The 17,485-nt window shown below is 32.4% G+C and overlaps 3 protein-coding genes across 4 annotated transcripts in view; all 3 read right to left on the bottom strand.

Moving 5' to 3' along the window:
* LOC108904129 (venom protease-like) overlaps positions 1–4,036 on the bottom strand; it is a 9,811-nt gene extending 5,775 nt beyond the window's left edge. The window contains exons 1-4 of the mRNA XM_023454306.1: positions 3,744–4,036; positions 2,496–2,723; positions 2,255–2,409; positions 1,250–1,374 (exon numbers count right to left, since the gene is read on the bottom strand). Of these exons, the coding sequence (XP_023310074.1) occupies positions 1,250–1,374; positions 2,255–2,409; positions 2,496–2,723; positions 3,744–3,804 (569 nt within the window). The 5' untranslated portion in view covers positions 3,805–4,036. The remainder of the gene's footprint in view (positions 1–1,249; positions 1,375–2,254; positions 2,410–2,495; positions 2,724–3,743) is intronic.
* A 5,277-nt stretch (positions 4,037–9,313) lies between these two features.
* Positions 9,314–13,344, bottom strand: LOC108904144. The gene is made up of 2 exons (XM_018706573.2): positions 13,260–13,344; positions 9,314–9,618 (listed from the first exon to the last, which is right to left on the bottom strand). The coding sequence occupies exons 1-2, from the start codon at positions 13,336–13,338 to the stop codon at positions 9,431–9,433; spliced, it is 267 nt and encodes an 88-aa protein (XP_018562089.1). The 5' UTR covers positions 13,339–13,344; the 3' UTR covers positions 9,314–9,430.
* A 659-nt stretch (positions 13,345–14,003) lies between these two features.
* LOC108904160 (serine protease persephone-like) overlaps positions 14,004–17,485 on the bottom strand; it is a 10,393-nt gene continuing 6,911 nt past the window's right edge. For both annotated transcript variants that reach the window (XM_018706594.1, XM_018706592.1), the window contains 3 exons: positions 16,121–16,230; positions 15,183–15,603; positions 14,004–14,256 (listed from right to left, as the gene is read on the bottom strand). In XM_018706594.1, the coding sequence (XP_018562110.1) occupies positions 14,074–14,256; positions 15,183–15,603; positions 16,121–16,230 (714 nt within the window). In that variant the 3' untranslated portion in view covers positions 14,004–14,073. The remainder of the gene's footprint in view (positions 14,257–15,182; positions 15,604–16,120; positions 16,231–17,485) is intronic.

Below are 17,485 nucleotides of genomic sequence, written 5' to 3'. Positions count from 1 at the left end.
ATAAATGTTTTTATCAAATTTGCGAAAGCCGGCCCACTTTTTGCACTTTCTGCACCTCAACTAAATTCAACACTGGCGTTGGACGTCCGTTATTTTTCAATTCGACTTTTTCCTCTAAACTTAAATTACTAATAACAAGTTTTTTTATTTCACAAACCCTCATTTTAAACTTAAACTTATAAAATATAATGTCTTAAAAAGCGCCAAAGCAAAAACAAAACACATATAACCACACTTCAGTGATACGGGTTACTGCCTCATGGAGTCCCAAAACAAAGCGCGCGAGCCTATCGTCGCCTATCCCCTCCACGTGCCAATTTGTCCAATCATATGTAAAAATATGCTTGCACGATGGACTCAGATTTCACGGTCCGCAATGGAGTGGGGATTGCGCGCGCGGTTAAACATAACTTTTTGGTACGATCATAGATGGCAGATTGCATTAATTTGAGCTACGTTCACGGAGTACATGCACTTTATGCAACCAACCTAACATCCAAGAGATATTGAATGCATGCTATTTAGATTTCTTATTAATTTAAATAAATACATTATTTTAAGTTTATAATTTGAAAATATCTGGTGGGGGCGGAGTCCCAGAGTCCTCCTTCACGAGCCGCCACTGGTTGCCATCAAATTAGGTACGCTTATTATTGCTAACCAACTGCATCTACCAGAAAAAAGAAGAAAACATCATTGAATTTCTAAAATCCTAACAGACTCAAGTGACTTTTATAGATTAAAAAATTGGTTACCTATAAAATTTTTCTGTTTGACATTTTTCAAGAAATTGAATTAACTGGTATTAAAGTCATTAAAAAAATATTACAAATCGATTTTCTTTTTCCGTATTGATAACGTTAACAGTCTCCGAACAAAAACTTATTTAATATTTTGGTTCACCTCTAAAAACGGAATTATTTTTAATAATAAAAATAATTAATAATTACCCAGATTTGAATGGAAATAGTCGCAAAATAAAATCGCAAAGCATTGAGACCGTTAATGTTATAGACTTGGAACAAGGGAATCCTTTTCTTAAGGTTTTTCTAATTATTTTTGTCTAACTTTTCGAAAACCTTTAATCAAAAATACTACGATCAGTTTTCTGATTTATGCAAACTGTTCAAGGCTTTAGAATAGTTATTTAAACATGTAACTGTCTTAATATTGATTTTTTGAAAAAGAGCCATCCCTCAATTTCTTTGGCTCGTAGTTTCCGGACACCGTGTATAAACGTTGTACTTACATTGTACGTGAAACTGTGCAATGTGCGGCTGTCAAAATAAAGTTTTCACTTATGAGGGAGCCTCCACATTGCCAAATAACTTCTTCATATTCTTCTTCATCTTTAGGTTTATAACCAACAAGAGCCTAGAAATAAAAATTTTAAAATTTGATTCTGAATATTTATATATACGTATATGACTTTTAAACAATTAACACCCCATACAAAACTTCATTTTTATCTGATTAGAAGTATGTATACTGATGGAGGTAATAATTTTATTAAGCTTTATCCATGTCTCTGTACATTTGCAATAGGGTCAGCAATGGTTAAACATCTAGATTACGTTCCATTTTTGAAACCACTATCAGATTAATAGACTGAAGTGAGTAAAAGCAGTTCAAGCCTAAGTTTATAAGCAATACCTTTCAAAGTTTCTAGGTTAGTTACCACATTGTCCATTTAGGCTTCGATATTTGTTCAGAAGACATTTATATTGGCTGTATACCAACCAGAGGACTTAATCTCCAGCTTCAAAGTTTCTTCTGAAGAAAATCTGAAAGTGGAGATTAAGTCCTCTCGTTGATATTTATATTGGCTGTGTGTTGGTATAAATACTAACCAGAGGACTTCGTCTCCAGTTTCAAAGTTTCTTCTGAGGAAGAAAGCGAAATGGCTTTCGATCTGTCAAGAAGCGTAATCCAATCATGTGGCAAGCAGCTATTTTTATGGAATTCAATGTCCATTCCAAGTAAGAACTTTAGTTACAAAAATGCAGCTCTTATAAGAGTGGTACCCAGTTCAACCAAAACTACTTAATTAGAAGCCGTTAAAAGATATCATGTAAAACTTTAATACTATTACACCAACTACTAACAGCCACTCGCACAAATTATATAATTTGAAGAATCAATGCATTGATGATGAAAATACGTTATATATGTTAATGGTTTCGCAGTTAGTATATAAACAACAGTTAATATTTGTATAGAGACTAATATTGATAACGATAATGAAGATGCATACCATATGAGGAAATTCCTTTCTTGATGTCTGAGTACTCCCCACAACAAGCCTGTTTCTCGGAATATCACACACAAGATTTTTTGTAAAATGAGGATATAGCAATAATGTAGGAGGTTCAATCTTTTTGTAGGCGTAATCCGCATATTCCTTGCATTCTGAAAATAATTTTGATGTTAGTAAACAAAAGAAAACTTTTGCAAATACTCTTAATATCTTTAACGCGAAAAAGTTAAAGTTTTACTTTGTTTGCTTTTATCTCCTGGTGTTCTGCCAAGAACTCGATTGGTTGTCGTGGTGGTATTAGCCATTCCTACCTCCTCGTCATATTTGCAGCAAACAATCAGATCAATTCCTTCGAATCCACATATGATTGGATTAACACCTGTGTTTATAAGTTGCACAGCGGTCGAACATTCCTTTATAAGCATGCACGTGCCCTCGCCGCCATCTTGCATAGAACATTTGTCTCCTGAAGCATAAACAAACAATATTAAGAAACTATTAGCTTTTATACAGGGTGGTCCAGATTTTAATAGACAAACTTCGGGAAAGTACTAAACAGCAAAAATTAACTTTGCTCTATGAACATAGGCGCAGAAAACCACCGTTTATGAGATACAGGGCGTTGAAATTATCAAAAATAAAACAATTTTTTTAAATATCTGGAAAACCACTTCATTTTTATTCAAATTTGATACACATTTTTTTCAGATATTTCTCCTAGTTCTGTATGCATACAGTCCAAATTCAAAAACTAGTGGCGGAGAGACAAGGATATCGTTTCCCTATTTAAAGTAAAACTTCTACGCCACTGAATTAATTGGTAATATGAATACATTTTATTGATTTTTACGTTGATATTGATAAGGTGATATTAATTTTTGTTGTTTTTCTCGAAGTTTGTCTATTAAAATCTGGACCACCCAAGTTTGTTTTATATATTTTTCCCTATTTCAACGTTTTGTTTACTTGGATAATATGTTTCATAACTCGTAAACCATTCACTTTTCGACAAAACTAAAAGACTGTTTTTTCATCCGAAATGTTTCAGACTGTTATAAAATGTATTCATATTACCAATTAATTCATTGGCGTAGAAGTTTTACTTTAAATAAGGAAACGATATCCTTGTTTCTCCGGCACTGGTTTTTGAATTTGGACTGTCTACATACAGAACTAGGAGAAATATTTGAAAAAGAATGTGTACCAAATTTGGATAAATTTGATGAAGCGGTTTTCCAGATATTTAAAAAAATTGTTTTATTTTTGTAAATTTCAACGCCCTGTATCTCATAAACGGTGGCTTTCTGCGCCTATGTTCATAGAGCAAACTAATATGTTAATTTTTGTTGTTTAGTAGTTTCCCGAAGTTTGTCTATTAAAATCTGGACCACCCTGTATATTATTTTCGCAATATTTGTTTTAATGATTTAATATAACAAGAAATTATGCAATTTTGTTATATTGTGTGATACAATAAACTACTCACCTTTATATAAAGTGGCAGAAGAACTGCAACAAAGAAAAAAAAACACATAAAGGCGAGCCATAGTCAAGCCTGATAGACATGTTACTCAGAAGGAACTAAATTAATCGTGCCGATTTTTGCAGTAAACAACATGGACAATATCGAGACCTTCGATAATTTATTTTTGTTTACTCTGTGTTATTCCATTAGTATAGGTACCTAAATCTTATAAACAGAATTGTTAAATGAATATAATAATGACAATAAATTTATAGTGTTTATAGCTACAGTTTGAATAGACTAAAAAGGCGAAGAGAGAGGGAGAACAAAAAATATGTTATTAAGGAAACTTTTTAATTTCATCATCTCTCAACACACGATGGGAACAGTTTCTTCGGATTCACATACCGGTGAAAACACGAAGGTTCAAATGACTTTATTGATACCGTTGAAAAGTTCCGTTAGTCATCGTTATTTTTAACCAGAATTTTATTGTTAATTCACTGCAATAACTCCTTTGATGCTTCTACATAACTTAACAATTTCAAGTTACTTCAAATCGCAGGCACGTGCAGACTTTGCTTTGACGCCAAAAATTTGGTGGAACTTTAAGGCCTTACATTTTCAACCTTTAACGTTACATCAACCAAGACTATATATGTTATTTTAAAGTTTTTTAAACCTTGTTGCCACTAGGACATTACCGATTTCCATATCAGTTGCAATGTAGTTTTCATTACTGAATTTGAATATTCTTATGATACGTGTTTCTAAAGTTCAAAGATAAATATGACCCCCCATTTAAAATTACTCACCATTATACAAAGTGTCAAAGGAATCAGTGGAAATAATGAAAACAAATAAAAACACGCTGCAGTTAAACACTTGATCTCTGTCATAAACTAATACTATAACTAAACTAATGCTATTAATAATCTAAGGCTTGTTTTGGTTCTGTCAGCGGAAGTCTTAGAACAGTTCAAAATAGTTACCCAAGTGTATTGTCAGTATGTCTTGGTTTAGATGTTCTTATGAATGGAATGGTCAACTGAGTTAAACCGTCCTAGAACCATTCTCTGTCGGAACCAAAACAAAGCTCTAGTTGAGTGGGTTATTAAATGTAGTACCTAATGATAATCTTCCATTATTTTTCTTTAAGTACAGTTTATAATATTATAGTGAAATGAATAGAGCTCATATTTTTAGAAATAAATTATTTCCAAACCATCGAACGGGTTCCTGTAGTAATTTTGAGTTAATTAAATATGATATACTCGTAGTAGAGCATACTGGGTTACCTCAGTACATACGAATATTTGCACCGGTCGATCCATCTAATTTCTGGACAAAAGAAACAGATTACCCCATCAAAAAACCGTATTAAGGTCTATTATATCCACAACTAATATTTTATTTCTCAAATACTACAATAAGTATTCAAATTCTAGTCTATCAAGTTTTGCCCAATGACGAATTAATATTATAATTAAAAAAGAAAAATAGTTTCTCGTAGATTTATTAACAAACATTTGATGTATACCGGGTGATTCAGTCATAATGTCATTAATTTTAACTACGTATTCGGAAGGCCTAATAAAGACGGAAAATCAGAAAAAAAATTTTTACTCGACTTTTAAAAATTAAAAAGATCAACCTATAACTCCCGCTAAGAGGGCGGTCCAGCCAGATGCCCGGATGCTCGGAAAATTTTGTAACGTAATGTCACGAAACAGTCGTCAGCTGAAGCGAATAGCGTTGCCAAGTTCACATCGTAATCTGTGATTCACATTTACCTTGGGTTCCGCGTTAAACGTATCCACTATCCGCTTTAGTATACGTATACATATGTACGAAACCAATAAAATGCAAGAAAATAAAGGAGCATGCTGCATTTTATTATAAATAATTTTAACAATTGTATTAACAGTGCAAAATGTTTTAACAAGCCTGATTTCTCGAAGTCAACTTTCGTTAAATGAAAATAAATAAAGCAGATGTAGTTACCTGTTTGTAACTATCTGTAACTGTAACTGTTTGTATTTTATCAAATAAAGAAGTCGGCACACTAAATACCAAAATATACAAAATACACTACACACGGTTACAAAACCATTAACAATTTAAGCGTTTATTCAAACCTACTACCCTCCATATATCCCGCATTTTTCCCGCAAAGGAGTGATCACACCATACAGATGGAGAGGGGATGTGGATTGGAAAGACACACGAAACCGTTTATTTCGGATTGTTTAAAGTGTCGGTTGTGAAGGCTTTGTATACGAATGCCGAATATGTGGATATGGTGATTTTATACGGAGAGTGTGTACAGAACGCAAATGTCGCTGCAATTGAATATCGGAGACATTTCCCTTATAGACAGAACTTCCCAAGCCCGCGGACAATTATGCAAGCCGTCCAACGTCTTCGTAACACGGGGTCTATCATACCGCGCAGAGAACGTGCAGGACATCGACAAAACGACTTAAATGGGATAGAAGCTGTTTTAAATTTAGTCGAGGAGTAGCCTACTATTTCCACAAGAGCAATTTCAAGGCGATTGGAGATATCACAAACCAAAGTTTAGCGGATATTGCGCGAGAATTCACTCAACCTGTACCATTTTGAAAAAGTTTAAGCTTTAGAACCAGCTGATTTCCCCAATCGTCTGGAATTTTGCAATTGGTTCCTAAATCGAAGTGCAGCAGAACCCCCAGCTGGCAAAATAGTTCTATAAATTTAGAGTAATGCGAGTTTTATATTCTGTTAATGTTTTATAGTTGTATCTAGAACACTGAATTGTTGCATTAAAGTGGCACATGAGACTATTTTGCCTTCAGAAACTGAATTGTTTTATAAATTTGTGGCAAGAACGTTCTTAGAGCATAATTTATAGAGCATTTATAAGATAACTGCTAATGTAGCCCTATAAGTGTATACAGTAACACAATTTTACAGCAACGGTGCTTATAGAATTAAATAATTGTAAAACCGATGCAAAATAGTGCCTTATAGAATTATACCATCTCTTGTGACTCTGTTATAAAATTATTCCGTAATGTCGCTTATAGTTTCTTTAGAAAACTATTGTGTAAGGGGTTGCAAAGTTACCATTCTGCTGCGGATAACAAATTACAGATATGGAAGCTGCTATCGAACTTAAGAGAAAAAGCTCTTTAAGGCAGTTATAGGGAATAATAATACAGTTGTTATAAAATTATTATAGAGCAAATAAGTAATACAAGCCTTTTTGTTCCATAAAAACGCTATATAGAACTACAATACCATATAGGTAACCATACTTTATTTGACGCCATGTTGCAAGAGTTTATTTTGATGTGTTGGGTGAACGAGTTTTGTGCAACATATCTTGTTGAAAATAATATCACTATTATACCTACATATAAAAATTATTTTCTTGAGAAAATGTTAATACGTGAAAATAATTACGTTAAAAATTATTTAGGTACTTGCTTGATATATGTGATGACATTTTTTTTAAATTACCAATTTTAATCCCTTATTTATGAAATTCTTTAAATACGGGATTAAAATTGTTATAAAACATTGATTTTTTCAATCTATTTTTGAATGTAAACTTGATTTATATTGACGTGTTTTTTTTTAAATGTCATTACATATATCAAGCAAGTAAATAATTTTTAACGTTATCATATTGAAGCTTAATTATTTTGGCGTATTAACATTTTCTCAAGAAAATAATTTATCTATGTAGATATAGATACTAGGCCCACATCTAACAAGACCTGCCTATAAAAGGACGAAATATTTTGATCAAAGCGTAACTGGGAAATTTGTATAATATGGTCGTGACTTATAGAAATTATCTGATTGCTGAAAGATAATTTCATTACGATAGATGAGACTTATTTGATTACTAATAGAAATTGATTTTTTCTTATAGAAATTTAGTAACATATTTAATTTCGACCACTCCAAACCTTATTCTTTTACACTTCTAGATGCTGAAGTTAAATAATTTTATTAAACAAGATTAAAATAATTGAAATTACGACAATACAATTTTGTCAACCTACTGTTAGAATAGAATAGTTTCAAGTTGAGGCGAAAATCCCAATAAAACAAAAAAAAAACAAATATGAACAGTGAACACGCCTCAAATAAAATATAACTAGAACTTATTTTCGATATTGTGGATATTAAATGGCATAGATCTGTTATAGTAGCTGCTTTCTACGCATATTTGCTCTATAATCATTGCGATCGACACAAAATGTTATATTAGTGAGAATCCATATTGAAAGTACAAGATAAAGCCTTTCTTTCTGTCGCCATATTGTGAAGAAAGAAAAAAAATCATAATTAAAAATATATACAATATAAATAGGTGAAATGATATCAATAATATGGATTATATTTACTTTCTGATTATTTAAATATAAGGTAAACTGAGAACGCGTAAAAAAATTACCATTATGTACCACATATTTCACGATAAAGCTTTTTCCGCGTTAAAATGTACTGCTCCCTGATGGACTCTATACAAATCAACTAAGCAATTCTTAATGACATGAGTACTCTTATGCAGGTTGATTAGGTCCATCTTGGTATTATTTCTGACATGTACAGCGTTGTGATGCGATACAGAAACATTTTGTTTTTAAAAGATACAATTAAACGATTTTAAAGTTCTCTAAATAGGATACCATGCAACACAGAAATTGTATAACGAAATAATGTGCGCTGCTAAAGAATAATTATATCAGAGTTTTTTGTTAGTTCTATTCAAGAATTCTAAGACGGCATTTTAGAACTGCTTTGTAACTGTGTTATAAAAATTCTTTAAGACCTGTGAGAACGTTTATTCAACAACTCTATAAATATTTGCTGCAGACCTTACAGAACAGTTTAACGAACAAAAAGTTCTATAGAACGGAGCCCATTTTTATGGTATAAGTGTTGTAAGAACGTTTTGAAAATGTACTTAGAACAAACATTGCTCTATAAAATTTGCTCTGGAAACGTTCTTACGATTTTTATAGAACATGAAATTGTTAGCTGGGCTTAACTTTATTAACAAAGTGCTCTGGACGGAATACAAGAGCACCTCAAGGAGAAGAATGGGAACCTTCACCTTTGCACATTCTCACCCGCAAACTTATTCCTGTTGACTTGTACGCGCAAAGCCTTTCGATCAGTGATTTAGATTGAATTACATAAAAGTCTGAATTAAATAAGACGTCGGTGAATGCCAAAAGAAGTATTTCCATTTATTTAGCATTCGAGATATAAATGGGATAAATTATTATTAATATTGAAACATTTTAAAAATTTCAAGGCTGCTCATCATCCCAATACTGTATGTAAGATAGTAGGTAGCTATGAGGTATGAAGATGAGGACATTTATAATGATATTGATGGTAATAATTACAAAAGTGACATTCCATATGCAGAAATTCCCTTCTTGCTGCCAGGTTACTCCCCATAACGAGTCTGTTTCTCTGAAACAAGCTTGGGAGCCAAGATTTTTTCGTAAGCATACTTCGCATATTCCTTGCATTCTGGAAATTATTTAGTTATTGCTAGTAAGCAGAATACTGAAACAAATTCCTAGTTCTAATTTTTATTATTCGTACAAAAAATTAAATTCTTTTAATGTTATTAACGCGACTAAACTAATATTATACTTTGTTTGCTTATATCTCCAGGTGTTCTGCTAATAGCTGGATTAGGTGTCGTGGTGGTATTGATAATTTTCACTACCTTCATCTTCCTTGCAACACACAATTGATTCAGTTCCTTCGTATCCGCATATAACCGGAAAAACTCCTGTCTCTATCAGCTGCATAGCGGTCGGACATTCCTTTATAAGTTTGCACTTGCCTCCGACGCCATCTTGCAAAGAACATTTGTCTCCTGCAACATATGCGTCGATAATATTAACAAACTAATCACTTCTTACTTAGGCAACTACGTCGTGGCTGATCTACATTATTGGACAAAAGTAAAGCAACATTTACATAAAAATTGCATTTTTCACTTTGTCTAAAGTTGATAACAAAAAATGAAGAAAATAACGTAATTTCTAGTGCTTCGTAGTAGGCTGCTGTTATTCAATTATTTGGTTTTAGGTTTGACAGTTCAGTTTTGTTGTTATACGGTTTTTGTCTTAAGTGTGCTAATTTTAAGCGGAGAAAAGTAAAGCAACAGTTATTAATTTTATTTATTATTTTCGATATTTGTTCTTCTTTAATGTTTAAGTGAATAATCGTTAATCCTGCGGTATTAACAAGTTTCCTCAAAATGCCTAAAGGTATTGCTATGCGTTTAATAACGGGGAGTCAGGCAAACATTGCACGTCGGTTTGAAGTGGGCAGATACACAGTTTCGAGGATATTGTCCAAATTTCAAGAAAAAGGACATTTAAATGACATGCCGAAATCGGGCAGACCTAGAAAAACATCAGCAAATGACAACAGATTGATTAAACTCACTTGTCGCGCGGATCCATGGAAGTCAGGTCCCAGAATTATGGCGGATATTGCAAATTTAAACATCTGTGAGCGCACAGTTCGTAGAAATTTAGTCGAGGGGAAGTTTTTTAGGAAAAGGCCGGCCAAGAAACCTTTAATTTCGGCAAGGAATAGAGCTGCCAGGCTAGAGTTTGTCAGAGCTCATTTGACTTGGATTGAAAATGACTGGAAAAGAGTATTATTTAGCGATGAAATACGTTACAACATTTTCAATTCTGATGGTATGCGTCGCGTAAGGACACCCATAAATCAGAGATTCAATCCTGCTTATGTGACACCAACTGTTAAGCATGGCGGTGGAACTGTATTTTTATGGGGATGTTTTTTCTTAAACCGAATGGGTCCTATCCATTTCATTGATGGAATTATGGATCGTTTTGTGTATACAAATACCCTTCAGAACGTTATGATGCCATATGCAGAATGGGAAATACCTTTGACATTCATATTTCAGCAGGACAATGATCCTAAACATACCTCGCAGCATAGAAAGGTTGGTTTCGTGGTAATAATGTACGAGTTTTGGATTGGCCATCACAATCATCTGACTTAAATCCCATTGAGAACTTGTGGGAAGAAGTAGAACGAAGGATAAGGACAGAAACGTTAAGAAACAAAGAAGCTTAGAATAAAATAATTGAAATTTGGCAAAGTATATCAGAAAACGTTATCCAAAAGTTGATCTTGCTCATGCCCAGAAGGGTGCAAAAGTTATTGCAAATAACGGTTATGCAATCAAACATTAATAATTAAGTCTTAAGTTGGGATTATTTAGTTGTTGTTAACATATTTGCCAGATTTTTTGTTAATTAAATAATATTGTTTTACTTTTGTCCTATTACTTTATAACCCAGTACCTAATGTTTAATACATAATAACAATAATAATACCTAATAAATTGACAAATGATTTTTTTCTGTTTATTATGGGCGACAATTACATTTAAGATTTACGAACCATTCGTATAAAAGTTTATTTCTTGTCATCCCCCAATTTTAAATTTATAAAAAATTAAAAATGCAAAATTGGCAGTTTGTTGCTTTACTTTTGTCCAGTAGTGTAGCTCGGTAAAGTAACATAAGATTTAGGCAACTATTTCTAGAATCTTATCAGGAATAAATTTATCAAACTTTCACACAATGGTAAATCTGGTAATCGAGGAGGCCATGCCACTGGTCCTCCTCTTCATATCAAATTTTCGAAATGCCTGTTTAAGAATTGCCGAAAATATCCTTATAGCAGGATAATTATGATTCGAAGCTTCTATTAAAAATTTGCTCTTGGTTATCAACACTGTTGTGAGCATTAAATATACCAGGTGTCTCAGAATATGTGGGCAAACTCTCGGATTTATACAGGGGACGTTAAAATAACATGACAAGTTCCTATACAAATTTTCCCTAGAGGGTCCCCCTATGGAGATACAGGGTCCCCCTATGGAGATACAGGCTTCTAAAGGATACCCCTGAAAATCGATTTTTTTTAATAACTTTTAAAATACTTTGTGTAATTTAATTATTTTTAATGCGATGGATAACAGATAAGACTCCATAAGAATTGACCCATGAAAACAATTTGGCTTGAAAATTTTGACAACTTAGTTACCTAATTCTATGTCGTAGTAATTCTTTCTAGTAATTGCTTTGGGCGGCGGGCGGATGTCGCCATAACAAATGAATAAAACTGTCCGTAGTTAATGTGGAAGATAAGAATGTACTTATACTCCGCGGTCGAAATTATAGAGAGTGACTCATCGCTAGCTTTTGGACTAGTAAGGGGGATGAAGCGTGCCGGGAACGAAAATCCATTGGCGTGTCTGCGTAAAAGGCAACAAGATATAGAAAATATTGAAAAAAGATAATAAAACATAACATCTAATATTTTTTACGGTTTGCTATAACCGGCACTTTGATCCATTTTAATTATTACAGCATTTTAAAACGTCCCAGTTGTGTTTTTTTAATTTATAAATTTATTATAGCCATGGAATTAGACCCCTCGTCTACGCTTATGCTATGACGTTTCTCAGGACGGGTAAATCAAGTCCGTTTACACCCACTAAAAAAGCATTTCCCTATTCCCTACCAAGTGCAAAAGACAGAGATAGAATATAGATCGACGTTCAGTGTAACTCAGTCTATAGACGATTATAGATTCTATCGATGTGCGTAGCGAGCGGCACAAAGATAAATAATATTGAACCGTATAAAAATCATTCTATATTTTATACGCATTATGGTAATAGTGTTTATATATTATGTCTAAATCACTCTCTATAATTTCGACGCGGAGTATATGCTAATAATAAACATTCCTAACACAAAAACACGCAATCTATTAGAATGCATTCAACAGGAAATGTTTCTTGCAAAATAGCTAGATGTCTAAAATTACCTTACTCAACAGAACCGGTAAGGTCATTGTTATCCAGGACTTCAGTCACATTACTGATAGATGGAGGTGGAAATTTCACAAGTTTTAAATATCACAGGTGATGAAAGTTTACCGCGGCAAACAGTCGAAAATCCTATTCAGGATAAAGGAATTAAAATATAGAAAACCAATCTAAAACTTCTGGAAATGAACCCAATATTATTGATGACATAACGCAAATATTAATTAACCGAAATATCAACATTTAATAATTGTACTTTCGACATGAATATTAACAAATAACTTATATTTTTGGCACATAAATAACTAGTGTATACATATACTTTCAGATACATCTATCTACTTGATAATCTATACTAATATTATAAAGAGGAAAGATTTGTATTTTTGTATGTATGTTTGTTACGAATAAACTCAAAAACTACTGGACGGATTTCGATAATTCTTTCACCATTAGAATGCTACATTATCCCTGAGTAACATAGGCTATATTTTTTATATCCCAAAATTTTTAAAATAAATGTCCACCAACCCGTGCGAAGCCGGGACGGGCCGTTAGTAATTATTGATATTTATATTAATTATATTATGTAATATAAAACATAGTCTGCATTAAGTAAATTAGCTTACCTTTATTTAAAATGGTAAAAGAATCGCAAGGAAGAATGAAAACAAATAAAAGCACGCTATAGTTAACCATGACAGACATGTTGTTTCCGAGAAATTAAATTAATCTCCCATACTTGTATAGTATCAGCTTTGATGACACCATGACCTTTTGATTTTTATTTTGTGGAAAGCAATATTCTGATTAAAAAAAATGATTAAAATATCAACTTTCGTTTCTATTAATGATAGTTTCAATTCTGCAAGAAAAAAGAAGAAGGCTTAGTAGGTACACATTTCGAGAAATAATTTACTTTCATGCTATCAAACAGGTCTTATAATTTTGAACTCATTATTTGTTGTAATAATAAATAATGAGTATACTTTGATAAATACCACCAGACCGTTGCCAACTAATAACTAAATAGAGGAAACCTTAAAAGAATCATACTAAGGCCTATTTATAATTTAATATATCTAATTATAGAAAACTAATTACATTTCGCAATTTGTCGTCTGTTGAAACGGATTTCCCTAATTTCTTTCATCTAATATCTGTAATGGTTCTTAGGCAATAGCAAGAAATTATAGAAACATTTCATATGAAACATCCTGTATCTCGGTAAAGAACTGTAACTGCTCTGTTCCCCGTTTTTAATGGAACACCTTGTATATACATTTTTCAAATATTGAAATCTTTGTATGTATAACGGTTTTAGAACTTCTCCACGTATAGATTCACAAGAAGAGCTATCGTTTTTCTTCAACCCATTTATTGAAAAAAATCTTACATTGTAAAATACAATGAAAATATTAAAGTAAAATAACAAAATACATTTTAGACCGGCCACACAATATCTTCTATCCATTTTATATATGCTGACACCCTGGTGAATACATCTGGAACATTTTTCACCAAACCGCACGCTTTTCCAAAGGAAATCACTCCGATAATATCGTACATACATTTAATTTCGTCGGTTTCTTGGTGGTATACCTGAAGAGGGCCACCACCATCACCCTAAAATAAAAAACATATGTACTTATTAAATAATGGTGCAATAGTAACCAATTCTAACTAGACAATACATTTTTTGTACTTTAATAGAACTTTTGAATTTAAAAGTAAGTGACATAGAGCACAAAGAAACAATTCTGGTTGTTGATGTAACTAAAACAAAGACCAACAGGCCTCGAATATTTTTGATCATTTTAGAGTTCGAAGAAAGAGTGAATTCTATAGAATTATTTAGCAAATATTTAGCTATGCGTCTTAAATGGACGACCCGTGACCGATTGTTTCTAATTTGTAGACATGGTAAATGCATAGTCCAGCAAGTTGAAATCCATGCTTTTGGAAGTGTACCAAGCAAAATTGCCAAGCCTGCAGGCGGCAGTAAGGAAAATTGGTCAATTCTCTAGCCATTCTAATAAAAAAAATGTATTTACAAAGAAAAACAATTAACTATAGCTATTTTAAACAGACATCATTGTCTACAGTATTTTGGCATTTTGCTGCTCCTTACCTATACGTTTACTTTGCTTTAGCCGAAAATCACGGGGATGTTAATATCTTCTCGCTCCAGTTAGAACAAACCACCATCGACTGACACAATCAAAATTAAATTAACTGGCAATAAGGGTTCGTAATAGTGTTTCACTTCATGTTAGACTGTGAATGTTACAAAATAGAAATTAAAAAGCATTCCCTTAAAAATTGTTTTATGCTGTGCAAGAATTTAACACTCAGTTTTGTCATAGTGGATAAAAGTTTTTAATTAGTATATTTATAAGAGTTTTAATTTGTAATGTATTTTTTTACTTAAATTATATTTTACCTTTGACTGGAAGTATATGCACGTTTGTGGTATTAGATGAAGAGATTGAATGAGAATCAGGAAGTAAATACGCACTAGAAACATAATTTGAAAAAAGTATGTGCCTTACCTGACATGTACTCCTTACTGATTTAGAGATCCCGGCGCAAATCATAAAATCATCAACAATTCCATCTTTCAATTTACCACGGACTGCAATGCCTCGCTTATACGTGTTATTACATTCATTTACACTATAAAATTCTAACACTGTTGCCAATAAATCGTTGCTACCATCTTCTGTAATATTAAAGCCCCCCCATCCCGAGGCTATGGCTAAGATATGGGGAATATAATATTCTGTTTGAAGACACGCTGGCCGTACGTAGGTGTTAAAGTTTATGTCCGTCGAGAGCCTCAAGAGACCGATATCGTGGTATTTATTCTCGTTGTATTCGGGATGGGGGATTATTTCACTAACAGTTCGTTCTAGCATATGAGTGGGATCTGTCTTGTTTGTGAAACCAATCCTTACCAGTTTCGCATAGCCGCTGAAAATTTCGTAGATTAATAAATGTAGTATGTATAAAACGAACACTTCAAATTTTTAATCACCTGCAACAAATGACCCCGCAGGTTCCTTATGGGAAATGGCTTCCAGCCGATAGTTCTGAAAATTTGGATTTGAATAGTTCTCGAAGCTTAGATAAAAAGTTGTCATAGGCACTAAGCTGAGAAAATTATATTTTTCGAAATAGAGTCGCCGAAAGGTAGGAATTATAGTACCGCGAGGTATAAATTGAAGAAGACTCATTGTAGGGTCAAATAAAGAGAAGCCAATGCAATCTATCCAAAACACATATTTCTTAAATTGTGGGGGTTACTGAATCCGAATCAGCCATCCATTCGGGTATACAGATGCTATACTTTTCATAAAGGAACATGCGGGGTCCTTTACCGATTACAAAAAATTGTACTAAATTTAATTTATAAAGATGGCATATCTACTACAACTACCGTAATCACTTATGCACTGCTTTGCAAGACACGATACATAAATTTACTTACTCATGCATTGTAAACAAGCAAACTGCAGAAGTGAGAACAAAATTTTCACTTATAAGAGAACCTCCACAAAGCCAACGAATTTCATCGCTAGGTTGATAACCAATAAGAGCCTAGAAAAAAGCAGTATTACTATGACAAGTACATCGGAATAACATATTGTAAATCTAAAACAGATTCTAAATAGAAGACCATATGTTACGAGTCCTTGAAAAAATTCAAATTTTAATCGATTTGAATTTTATCGAAATATAAAGTTCATTAATTAATCTTCTCCATGTTTCTAAATATTTATAAATAATTAAAGTTAGGCTTGATTTCTAAATCATTATTAAAGTATTAGACTGAATTACAGAAGTAAATGAAGACATGCCTTTATTTAATATCATTATACTTTATTACAAGTACTAGTTGATAGCTTTGGAATAATGACCAATTAGGTAAACGGACAAAATAATTGAAATAGTTCATTGCCAACCACTTACGTGTAGACCAGGGTCGATAATTTTTGAAACCAAAAAAAATTATAGTAGGATGAAACCCATTGGAAAAGAAAGAGAATATAACAGAAATGAAAGGAAAATAATTTACGGGCGATCTGAGGTCGGGAAGGGGTAGGGGGTGAGTTTTTAAGGGTAAAAAACGGTTTCCCTTGATTTCCAGAAAAACTACAAGTCTTATGGAAAAAAGTTAAATGACAAAGTTGTAGGTAATAAAAAGATCTACAACTTTTGTATTTACACTTTTTTCACATAACCTCAAAATTTATGTGAAAAATTCAAATAACCAAGTTTTTGGTTTTTTATTTTTATCTTTTACAAACAATTTTTTTTCACGAAATTTGGTGAAGACTTACCTATTTATGTCCCAAACACGCTGTAATTTTTTTGATTTGAAATATTTATTTTTTCACCTTATTTTTACTTAATATCGAAAAAGCACCCTAATTTTCAATCGAAAATTCTCACGTCATAATATCTGCTTTTTTAGAAACGTCGGTGGGCTTTTTCTTCGTTGAAATCTCTACTTTCTGATGGTGTAAAAAAATATATACCTTAATATGGTAAGTTTTCTTAGGAAATGCAAAGAAACAAACTAGAATCCGAAAATTTTTTTCTAATCATTATGCACAATTTTGAGCTGTTTATTAAAATTTACACTTTAATTACTCGAAAAACGTAAGATTCCATGTTACATTGATAAACAAAAAAATTACAAGTCGAAATATACTATTATAATTAACAACCAAATAAGTTAATAAAGTTAATATTTAATAAGACATCTACAATATTTTGAGAAAGTTGTAGAATCTTCTTTCGTTTCTTTGCATTTCCTGAGAAAACTTACCATAGTAATGTATATTTTTTT

The sequence above is a fragment of the Anoplophora glabripennis genome, unplaced genomic scaffold, assembly GCF_000390285.2.
Source record: "Anoplophora glabripennis isolate ALB-LARVAE unplaced genomic scaffold, Agla_2.0 scaffold151, whole genome shotgun sequence".
Lineage (NCBI taxonomy): Eukaryota > Metazoa > Arthropoda > Insecta > Coleoptera > Cerambycidae > Anoplophora > Anoplophora glabripennis.
Note: the sequence above shows the minus strand (reverse complement) of the source record. Positions and strands in the feature narration are given on the sequence as shown.

Bases quoted from the DNA above. Each gene is read 5' to 3' on its own strand.
- LOC108904144 (XM_018706573.2), bottom strand. From the start codon at position 13,338: ATGTCTGTCATGGTTAACTATAGCGTGCTTTTATTTGTTTTCATTCTT. The intron at 9,619-13,259 runs GTAAGCTAATTT...CATATGTTGCAG, and splicing joins TTTTACCATTTTAAATAAAG to GAGACAAATGTTCTTTGCAA.